Source organism: Epinephelus fuscoguttatus, linkage group LG11, assembly GCF_011397635.1.
Source record: "Epinephelus fuscoguttatus linkage group LG11, E.fuscoguttatus.final_Chr_v1".
Taxonomy (NCBI): Eukaryota; Metazoa; Chordata; class Actinopteri; order Perciformes; family Serranidae; genus Epinephelus; species Epinephelus fuscoguttatus.
The window spans coordinates 7,784,028-7,796,163 of NC_064762.1; the positions used below are offsets into that span (position 1 = coordinate 7,784,028).

Genomic DNA, 12,136 nt, shown 5'->3' on the forward strand with positions numbered 1-12,136 from the left:
TAGCCTCTTTTAGCTCACTGAAAGTGTTTATGGTTTGTAAAGCTGCCCCCAGATGGCCAAAAGACCAGGGTTAGGGATAGAGGAAGCTCGTCACCATCGTTAAGAGAAACCAACACTGATATGAGATGGGACACAGACTCCTGTGGATTCTGCACCTGTCCATCACACCCATCACCCATCATGCACTATAAGAATGTTGAACATAGACACACAGGTAGGTTGTTTCAATCTATTTCAACAAACAACACAGCGCTGTCATTTTTCTAGAGTAGACAGCCTCCCACAAATCTCTGCAGACAGGCTGTTGCACTCTGTGTGACAGTCAAACACATTGTGAAAAGATTGTGTATTTAATAAAAGGGCTGTAAATGGTCCTGCATGTGCCATTAGCCTATCAGGTATTGATGAAGTGGAGCACAGATCAAGCAGGTCTAACATGTTTATAGACCTCTCCTCATCACTTTGGCCTTGGTGGGTGAAGTGGAGAGTCTGTGGCTCGTATTAATGCGATGCTGGAAGCATGGATGTTGTGTTGTGTGATTTCTTCATTGCTGTATATTAAGAGCCCCGACACGTGTAGGGGTACAGGATGAAGTATGATAGCGATGGATCACTGAGCTTCCTTGTGGCGTCGGCTATGGCTTCCGTCAAGCCCCATCGGGCCGGCTGTCACTTCAGCACAGGCCTCAGATCAGTTTAAAGGTTATTCAGCTGACACATGTCCGCCGAGTGCAGAGGTGCAGCCTAACGGCTGTACAGCAAATCGACCGTCTGACAGGGGCGAGTCGCCACGCCTGCTGGAGATGCCAATTTAATACGCCAGACTGCGCCCAGCCACATGATGACAGATTAAGAGCTATCTGCCATGCGCCGTGGCATCAGGACGCTCCTGCGCCGGCTGGCGGTAGTTCATGCATCCTCACAGGGCAGACCACTCCGCTCGCTGGAGTTGTAAACGGAACATCGTTCAACTTTAAGGATGGAAATGAATTGTCCATCAGTGAGAAATTAGATCTCTCTCAGCAGGGATGTGCACAGGCAAGATAAGATAATTTAGTGGCAAGTGCTCAACTTCTTAAGGTACATGTTTCTAGAGAGCTCAGCCATCGCACAGGGCACCAATATAATCCCTGGCATGTCCCTTTAAGTGTGTCCACACTGAGAATCTATGTTTTGCTGGCTCTCTGGTAATCAGCTCCCTACCTGTGGTGGGTGGAGGTGAATGAATCTGCTACAGCAGGTGTCTGAGCACAATGCGCACAGCCACAATGAGATTTCAGGGCCCCAAACCACTGACTCACCCACAATTTGCAGCGTTGAAATCCCATTGACTCAGTTCATCCATGGTTGGTGCTGGTGCACCAGCTTTCCGCTTTTATGGTATAGCGTCGTCAAATCCCTGACACACCGTCGGGATTCATCTCCATTCGGAAGCTTCAGCAAACGCTGGATGGACACGGGGATCAGGCCAGGAGAGAGAAGAGAGGGAAAAGAGAGAGAGGGAGTGGAGGGAAGAGAAGAGAAAGTGCTGCTGTGAGATTTCTGCATCTGTAGCCTCCAAGCTGCTGAGGTAGTCAGTCAATCAGCCATTTAGAAATAACTACATTTACTTAATTCCTCTTCAAAAGCCAGCAGAAGCACGCCGCAGATAGTCTTTTTTCACCAGGAATGATGAAAAGCAGGATGCGTGGAGAATTCAGTTTGTTTCATGCTCTCGTTTTTGTGTTTTATAAAGATAGGATCAGTTTTTCTCAGTGATGCACAGGCTAGTCAGTGGGCACCGCCACAAAGAAACACTTATTAATCCGAAGTCCTGACTTCCTTTTGCTTAAAAAGACAGAAAACAGAGAAAATAGCTGTAGGTCTGACGGAGTAGAGAATTATTTTCCGGGGAGGCAGAGGCTTAGACTAAAATCCCATCCATCTTGACGAGTGCGGGAAAAACAAACGCAGTCTGGTTAAGCAAACCCATTAGAAACCGCAGTGTTTGTCTGCTTCAGAAATGCAGCAAGATGTGCAACGCTTGTGCAAGAGCTTACACAGGATTAAAGTGTTTACCACAACATCAAGGTCCTCCGCACTGACTTTACTGGAGACCCTTGACTGCAGCGGTTCCCCTCCCATCTGAGTGTTTTGTTGATACAGCGCAAAGCTAACAGTTGCCGAAAGCTGTTAGCCAAGAACGGAGTGAAAGGATGCAAACAAGGCCGAGACAACAAGGGCAGAGTTGGATAAATAAAGCCTGGGATGAAATCACTTACTCTGGGCTGGTAATGTTTATTTAACAAGGTGAGGAGTTTGGCTCTGTTATTGGAATATTATCACAGCTATGCGACAAGAGCAGCAGCTGTTAGCTGAAGAGACACACTACAGTCATACAGTACACAGCCACGCAATATCATGTCAGACATTAGTGCAGTCTGTGGAGCATGGATAGACAAGCAGGAAATTTACATTTAAAGAGGACCTGTTATGCTCATTTTCAGGTTCATAATTGTATTTTGGGTTTCCTCTAGGACATGTTTACATGCTTTAATTGTCAAGAAACACTTTGTTTTCCTCTTCCTTTCTGTGCTGGAACACCTGTATTCAAGAAGGCTCCATTTTAGTGCCTGTTTCTTCAAACCCCCCCTCCGAAAAAATCCCAGTCTGCTCTGACTAGTCTGTATTTTGCGGGTATTCTGTATCTCGGCGTCTCTGCACCATTGCTGCAGCTGGGGGAATGACTGTAACGGAGAATAGCGGCACTTTTTACCAGGAAAAAAGACCAGTAAATGCTTCTAAACACAACAGGAAACATTCCAGCAGAAATATAATCTGACATTAGGGAGAAACATCAGCAACCAAGTTTAAATGATTCCCTTAAGTTAAGATGTAGCTACATGTAGCAAGTTCACTGCTACATGTAGCTACACGCCGGGGGACTGACAGTGACAGAGAATAGCGCCATTTTCTACTGTGAAAAATCACAACCGGACATGTTCCAGCAGGAATATGATCCAAAATCAGGGAGAAATTAACAACATAGACAAACAAGATTACATTTTCCCCTGACGTTAGCATGTAGCTACATGCCAGAGAGTGACTGTAACAGAGAATAGCTGCACTTTTTACCCTGAAAAATGACCAACAAATGCTACTAAACACAACTGACATGTTTCAGCAGCACATCATCTGAAATCAGAGACCAAACAACAGCAATCAAGATTACATGTTTCCCTAATGTTAGCATGTAGCTACATGTAGCAGTGTACGTTCAGCTGGGTGAATGAGTGACAGAGTATAACGACACTTTCTACTGTGAGAAATCAACAATAAAAGCTTCTTAACATAATCGGACATGTTCCAACAGCAGTATGATCTGAAACTGGGGAGAAATACACAACATCAGCAACCAAGATTACACGTTTTCCTGACGTTAGCATGAGGCTACAAGTAGCTTAGCTGTGTACGTGCAGCCAGGGAATGATTGTAATGGAGTATAGCAGCACTTTTTACTTTAAAAAATTACCAATAAAAGCTTCTTAATACAACCAAATATGTTCTAGCAGGAATTTGATCCAAAATCAGGGAGAAATTAACAGCATCAGCAACCGAGATGACATGTTTCCTTGATGTTAGCATGTAGCTACATGTAGTAGTGTACATGCAGCCAGGGGAATGTCTGTAACTGAGATACCGGCACTTTTTACTTTGAAAAATCACCTCTAAACTTAAGTGCACATATTGCAGCAAGAATATGATCTGAAATCAGGGAGAAATTTGTAACATCTGCAACCAAGATAACATGTTTCCTTGACGTTAGCATGCAGCTTTATGTAGCAGTGTAGGCTCCTTAATGTAAATGCGTGCAGTAGCGTGCCTAGAGCAGATGACCATATGAAAAAAATCTGGCACACCATACTGTAGCCAGAGTAGAAAAATCTGTTGCAAATAGTTCAGAACAGAAAGAAGCCTGAGGTTTTGCTAGCGATTATTTCTACATACCTTTACCTAATTAGCTGAAACTTTGGTCCTGTTTAATATGAACATCCTTCATTGTAACACGATATATAAGACACACAATATAGGAAATGGGTCCTTCTTTAAGACGTCAGTGTTGACAAAACACAGTCAGCGCAGTGTGACGGATTTCCTCAGTAACACTTAGACCTAGTTTTGGGTAATGAATGATGTTTCTGTAACCGGCCCCCAGAGGACGAACCAGATATCTGCAGACAAATGTGCCTCTCACATCTCCTTTAATTCACCAGAGGCACAAACAAACCCGCCACCCTGTGCCCTCTTGTGGAACTCCTTCCCAACACGGTGTTTATCTGTCAAACGAAGGCTGTTGGTTATGCGCATAACACAAAGCATCTAAACATTTAATAAAAACTAGCTCATTAATTATCACTCTACTCCCCCTCTTGATTAATTAGCGACTGCGGTGGGCCTAAATGCCACATAATGTCGGTTATATATCACCCATGGTGCACCTTCTCCCCCTGTTAACTGCTGATGAATGGTTTCTTTGCCTGACAAAATATCCCACAGCCCTTGGTGGCAGTGACCTTTTACTGACCTCTGACCCCCCCCCCCCCCCCCCTTCTTAAGCCCCTCCCCTTACCTGTCCCATGGCTTGCTGTATTGTTATTGTATATTACTCTCCCTAAATGCAACTTACTTAAGCATGCATTAACCCGACTTCTTATAGTGGAACTAAAATCCAAAATAAAACCATGTCTGATTGACCTCTCTTTCTCTGACGTACATCCAGATTGCACGCCCTGTCCTGTGTTTTAAAAACTACTAACAAGAGAAATGTATAAGTAACTAATAATAAAGTCTTTATTATTAGTTAAATGAAGGTGGTGACACTTTGCCTATAAACTGTCCCCCTCCTCTTTGTCTGCCTCAGTGTGTGCTTTCTGGTTGTTCATCTTTGATAGTGTGAGAAATTTTAATGCCTTTCTTTCTTGCTTGCTAATCTGTTGTTTTTATTTTATTTTTGTCCTTCTTTGTACATATATGTTCAAACACATATATGTGTATCTATGTTTCTTTTCTGAAAATGTTCAAATTTTAACTGCTAATTTGCTAAGAATCACTATTGACAATGTTTTGATGATTTTGTCCCTAATTAGAATGAGACTTCCTCTTTTCTCTATGAGTTCATTTCATAAGCAACAGGAGGTTATTTGTTAAGATTGGGCTTCAAAATCGCGCAGCTGCATTTGGGATTTCAAAATTCACGTGTGTCATAGAGAAAAAAGAGAAGACACCTCCAAAGTCGACCCTCACCACGATCTGTGAAAAAGTGTTCCAAACTGTTTCTATGCTGATCTCTAATATTTTCCTGTCATTTGAATAGCTATCTCTGATTGAAATTTGGATTTAATCAATGAATGAATTTTGTGCATGGCAAAGAAGTTGCAGCTTAGGGTTTGTAAAACTGTCAGTGTTGAGAGTGCTGTTCTCTTTTGTAGATGGGCATGTATATGCTCATTGTTTGTATATCCCCATCCCTTCCTTACAGCCAAAAGCTCTAATGCCGCCCGACCGCTTCGTGCCGCCTTTACATGGACATGGCAACTGATGTACACGTTCACCCCCATCTATGTCATTTCCTTCCTAGTATGTTCATAGGTCCCACCCCCGTCTCACACTCCCTCCTCCCGAACCCTTTACGTAGAGATTCTAAGATATGTACAGTCATCCATTTGTTCATTACTAAGGTTAAAGTCAAGCAAAAAAAAAAAAAAAGTAAAAGAGTCATCTAATCAGGCTGTAGATATTTATGAAGAGACTTATCTATCAAAGCAAGAATTATAGATATACAGTTTTCTTTTTATACAAAAATTAAATGACTTATTAAAAGAATAAAAAAAGATATCCTGAACAGAATGGTGAAGATTATTTTTCATGTCATGATGTGTGGATGTATGTGTTGTTGCCTCCCTGTACCATCCTGTCTAAAAAGAGAAATATATACTAATTAATCAGAAACTGCTAAAAAGAAACTAACCTAACTTGTCCAAAGGCATTCTTACACAACTTTCTTTTGTAAATTTTTTTTTCTTCCTGCCAAAATCATGCGGGCAATTTGTTGATGTAAGTTGACAAAACTGATGGTATGCTTTCTTCCTTTGAAAACTGTTTTTTTTATTTTTATTTTTTCGTAGGCTTTTATGATTTTCCGAGCTGACTTTGTTTTTACCTGTTTTTTCTACTTACTTATTACTAATCCCTTTCTTGATAGCTCTATCTGTGGCTTTACTTTGTGAATGTTTTTTTTACAATGTTTGCTCTAACTCTGAACTCTTTTTGCAATGCCTTAATTATTATTTTCAGTTTCCTTGATTTCCGTTGTGTTCTTTTCTTTTCTTTATTGTTCCAAAAAGGTTTGCATCTCTTTATAGTGCCCTGTTTGTGAGCCTTTGCAATGTACAAACAAGCCACTTTGGCAAGAGGATAAGCAGCTTCAATAGACATCTGAATGTTTCAGAAAGTCTTTGTAGTCGTCCAACAACAGGTTGAACCAATAAAGCATGCAAGTGTTCCCAAATGGATTTATCAGAATGAGTGAAATATTTTTAAACACCCCGACTACACTCTTATGAATATTATAGTCATTTCATACTCTAAAGCGGAGAACACGAGCTGTTAAAAGCGAGATTCTCTCACTGAAAAGTCCAAATCAGCAAACATTCAGGTGTGATTGAACTGCCCGGTGACTTTGTGCCATCGTGGTAACTGTAGGGGTCAAAAGGCAAGAGGCTAGGGGAGCCCACTAATGCTGTTCCTCGTGAGTGGTGACTGTTTTTTTCAGGGACAGATCTCTTTTATAAATCAGCGTGTGACCCTCTGATAGACCTAAAGTGCCAGTCAGGTTTTTAAGAGGCTCCAGGTAATGTGTTTTTTGGACTTTGGAGCACACCGGTCCAAAAACACTGCCTTTTTTTTCCCCCTCTTTTTTCCTCCTCTGTCATTTTTCAGTTGTTACTATTTGTTCGCCCGTGTAGGTCAATGGGGTTAAAAAGCGCCTCTCTCAGCAGCTATATGAAACACCTTACAAACAGTTTCTCATTTCAGACTTAGTTAACTTGCTTTCAGGCCCACTGGCTTGCACTTGAATTGCAAACAAATGCTAATACCCTCTGCTTCTTTTTATCCACAGAGCGCATCTTTTGGTGCTCAGTTTTTTGAAGGGACTAAAAAGGATTTGCACTTGAAGATAAATGAAACAAGCCTCTTAAAAGCCTGAACTAGTTATTTATGTGGAGAAATATGCAGCATTATCAGATAGGACTAAATATAGGGCCACGATTTGTGTGGCACTGCACATAAATCACATAATTTACATTATATACAACCGTAGTGAATTATGAATATACACCAGTCAGCTGTAACATTAACACCACTGACAGATGACGTGACTAACATTGATTATCTTGTTACAATGCAATGTTCTGCATGGAAACCTGGCATTTATGTGGATGCTGCTTGACACTCCCCACCCACCCACACACCTTTGCAGTCTGAGTGCACCCCCCTCACAGTAGCTGCACGTTCTGATGCCAGTGCAGCATGACAAGAACCTCAAGGTGTCAACCTTGCCTCCATATTCCCCAGATCCCAATCCAATCGAGCATTCATGGGACACGTGATTACCCCACCTTGCAATCTACACGTTACAGCCACAGACGACTCTCCCTCCAAGTATTAACCCTTCATGTAGTTTTATGTGTCCAGTTTGGGATGTGTGTTTCACTGCACCTGCTGAAGCGATGGCCATCTTCAGGCTGAAAAGTTGGGGATCCTGATCAGAGTGGCACCCAGTTTGGCTTCTCCAATCCAGAGGGTGCAGCTCGGAACCAAGAAACTGCAAACGCCTGGCCAGCTTTATCGTCGAGAGAGCTGGAACTCTTCCACCAGCACCCATGAGCCCTTTTTCTATTTAGTTTCCCCACATTTCTGTAATAATCCTTCGTTAACAGATGACTTTATTTCCCAAAAACATCTGGTTTCTATGATGTTTCCCTTAATGGACAGCATTGTACCATAAGTGGGGGCTCGTCTGGGATAATTATAAAAGTTTAAGTCAATGGTAACGAGCTTTACAAGCTGGGTCGTAACATCGCAGAACTCATTTGTGAGATGTGAGACACCACAGGACACTCCTAGAGGTCCTATGTCCGTCCCTCGACAGGTCAGAGGCCCCACCATGGATTAGATTTCTTTCTGGGGTACCAGTATGCCCCAAGGATTCTCGATCGGATTGCAATCTGAGGAATTTTTGAGCTCTTTGTCATGTTCCTAGGATTATTCCTGAACATTTTTGTGGTATGACGTAGTGCATTGTCCTGCTGCTGTTGCCCTGAAGGGGTGTGCTTGGTCTCCAACAGTGTTTGGGTGGGTGGTGCGTGTCAAAGGGGTATCCACATAAATGTCAGCACCCAAAGTTTCTGAACAGAACATTGCACTGGACGAAATGATCAATGCTATTCACTTCAGTTGTCAGTGGTTTTAAAGTTGAGGCTGATCAGTGCAGCACATAGAACATATGATAGCCCTGAGTAGTTTATAGTGCAGTATTAATGTGAGAACGCATGCTGCTGTCTGAGAACATGCAGGATATGCAGGAGTTAGTATGTGGAGTCAGTTTAATGCGGCTCACCCTTGTGCATCCCTCAAAGCCTTTTGATGCAATGTATACTTTTTTTATGGCTGTTGTTTTCTTTCAGTTTGGGTCTTGTTTGGTTCTGAGTTTCTTTGTTTTTGCACTGGTACAGTATTTTTCGTTCTTTCTTTCTTTGTTTCTCTTCAGTTCATTTCCTCCCTTTGTTGAGCTTTGCTTTATACGTTCTTTTGTTACCGGTTCTTTTGGTGTTTGGCTGCTTCTTGCTTTGCTTTCAGAAGAATTTCCGCCCTCTGACTGGTGTTTCTTTCTCTCTTTCACTTTCCAGGAGGGGAGCTAGTCATCCCCGTGCTAGTCGAGGACCCCATAGACATCCCTTCTGTATCCACCCGTTCTCCCTTCATCCCCCTCCCCCCAACCCTCCACCCCGTCCTCACCATTATTGAGACCACCAAAGAATCCTTGGCCATGGCCACTGAGGCGGGGGTACCTTGCTTGTCGGACCGAGGCAGCGATGATTGTGATGATGGTGATGGTGGTGATGATGGTGATGATGATGATGATGATGGCATGGTGATTTCGGGGTTTGGCTCTGGCGAAGCTTTCGACTCTAGCCTGCCCCCGACTGACGATGAAGATTTTTACACCACCTTCTCCCTGGTAACAGATAAGATCTTGACCACATCGGCTTATGAAGGCGGCTACAAAGCCCTCGCGCCCAAGTGGGAGGCCAAGGACTTGAGGCCTAGCAAAGCCTCTGAGGCAGGTAGGACTACACCCACCTCGCCTCTGCCCGACCTCCGGGGCACGCCGCCGGCGGCGGTCCCCTCGGACACGCCACCCAAGCTGCCCGCCGGGAAAATGAACAACCGCGAGGTAAAACCCCCGCAGCCGGACATAGTCCTGCTGCCCCTGCCCACGTCCTTCGATCTGGACGGCACCAAGCCACGGGGCCCCTTCATCACCTCGCCCATGCTGCGCACGGTGCCTGCCGCCTTGCCCACTGTGCCCGGCGTGGTGCGGCGGGTGCCCCCGGGGGCCTCAGAGGTGATCCGGGAATCCAGCAGTACCACGGGCATGGTGGTGGGCATTGTCTCAGCCGCCGCCCTCTGCATCCTCATCCTCCTCTACGCCATGTACAAGTACAGGAACAGGGACGAGGGTTCCTACCAGGTGGACGAGACGCGCAACTACATCAGCAACTCGGCGCAAACCAATGGCGCTGTGGTGAAGGATAAAGCACCCAGCGGCAGCGCCAAAGGCAGCGCCAGTAGCAAGAGACCGAAAGACAAGGACAAGGAATATTATGTATAGAAATCAAAAGTCATTTCCCAACACATAGAAAAATAAACTGTTTGGAACACAGTTATAAACACTTTGACAGTACCATATTGGCAACTGTGATTTAAAAAGGATAAAATCTCCTGAGAACTCACGACTTACTGAGTCACTGAAACATTTACAAAAGAACTTTGGCTTATGGAAGCACACTTACTATTGTAAGCATTACAGAGAGACAATGCAGTACAACTTCACCGGGACTCAACGTGGATCTTTTTAAGGAGTCCCTGCTGGAGACATTTGGCAGTGTGAATAACATCACTCTCTAACATCCACACGACCCCAAGTGACTGTAGAGAGGTGTGTGATCCTTGGAGCTCTAACGACCTTGTCCATTGTAACCCTGTAAAATACGATCACTGTCATTTCGGCCATTCTGAGCATGCATGTGAGGTGTATGTGACGTGGTGCTGGCATCTGTGTAAGTGAGGGACCTCAAGAAACTATGATTGTCGGGAAAGTTGGAAGTCAAAACATGATTTCGCATTACAAATGGTTTCATTAAATGTAGCTTTCATGGATGCGATATGAGCTAAAGTATACGTGTACTTAAAGCTGTCTTTTTATTTCGACTTTTTGTTTTTTGTTTTGTTTTTTATTTATTCATTTAGTAATTTATTTATTGAATTTAGGTCCTTTTTTGAAGGATGATGTCCAGTCAGGGTTGACTAGGCAGTGCTCAGTGACCGCTCAGCAGGATGTGATACAGTCATGTATCTCAATATTTCTCTGTCCCTCCCTCACGTCTCAGCTAAGGATTGGACTGCTATGCATGGCAACCAAATTCTCGATGGTGTTCAAGCGTGTAAGAGTGGATCCACCAGGCAAAATGCACAATACATTGTTATTTCTCTGAATTTTAAATCTCTGATGGCATTTTTCTTTTCTTTCATTTATTTGTCCTCTTTTCTATACATTTCCTGAGATGCTGTGGGCAAAATGCATTATCATAAATTGTGTCCGGTGGAGATTTAACTGTTGCAATCTTTAAAAAAAAGAAAAAATATCCAGGCTGAAGACCAGTGTGAACAAGTGTGATTCTATCTGTTGTCACAGACGACTGTGTCAAAAACAGCAAATATGTTTACATATTTTATTACATCATAGCAGTTGTGCTTTGCAGGTCAATATTGTACAGAAAATTCAAGTTTCTGATGATTTTTTTTAAACCCTCTTCTTGTATAGACCGACCATTTGGTTTGATTTTACTGCTGTAGCAACGCGACAGAGAAATAATTTTTATTCTTTTTGCCAGGACCGCCTGGAGATTTAAAAAAACAAAACAACAACAAAAAAAAGATGTGCACAGGAACATTTGTTTAGGCGGGGAGCAAATGTTGTTAGATTAGACGTCTAGTCTCTCTGGATGGTGTTTCTCTTCAGTCGCATGAATATTTGACCATGGGAAGCTGTCAGTCAAATAGAAAACACCTCCCTCAGATCTTGTATTAGGGACTCCTCCTTATTCTGAAATTACTTTCATCATGTTATTTATTTTTTTATTGGAAATTTAAAAAACAGAACAAGAGAATAAAGACAGATTATGATGGATTTTGGAGATCTATTGCTAGCACCTTACTGACTTACAGGTGTTTTTGGTTTATTTTATTTTTTTTTTTTGTTTTGTTTTGTTTATCTTCCTTTATTTATTTATTTTTTTAACTGACGTCAATGTTCTCGTCTGCTCAACTCGTTATTTTGCTTTTTTTTCTGTTTACTGTGTAGCCTAATTTCGTGTCTCATTTTTATGACATCCTCCACCAACAATATGTTGTTTTTTATGTCATTATTTATTGCTGAAGTTATTTGTTCTCATTTTCATGCAGAATCAGTCAGTGTGTATGTTCACTTTGATTTTTTGTGTTGGTACTTGGCTTTTTCGACCAGTTAATTATTATTGTCTTATGCTCCTTTGACTCCAAACAATTCCCAGAAATAAAAAGAAATGTTGTTCCCAAACTTTTCTTCTGGATGTTCGACTGCGGGTGGCTGTCCCTCACTCACTCACCCATGTTGTGGTTTAAAGGCAGGAGGAGACGCAGAGCGAGAAGATGGAGATAGATACCGTCTACGCCCAAGACTATTCACCGAACCACAATTTCTCATCCATTTTCTATCACTTCAATGATTTCTTTTTATACCAAAAAGTGGTATCATTTCCATTCAAATGAAGTC

General features: G+C 42.7%; 1 protein-coding gene across 15 annotated transcripts in view; it reads left to right on the forward strand.

Moving 5' to 3' along the window:
• The window catches only part of LOC125897056 (neurexin-3b), a 566,367-nt gene extending 554,456 nt beyond the window's left edge, over positions 1-11,911 (forward strand). For 12 of the 15 annotated variants that reach the window (XM_049590088.1, XM_049590087.1, XM_049590093.1 and 9 more), the window contains one exon: positions 8,949-11,911. In XM_049590088.1, coding sequence (XP_049446045.1) covers positions 8,949-9,934 — 986 coding nt within the window. In that variant the 3' untranslated portion in view covers positions 9,935-11,911. Of the gene's footprint in view, positions 1-5,518; positions 6,094-8,948 lie in introns of all 15 variants that reach the window. The other 3 variants (XR_007450378.1, XR_007450379.1, XM_049590095.1) reach the window with 2 other exon arrangements.
• The last annotated feature ends 225 nt before the right edge of the window (positions 11,912-12,136 follow it).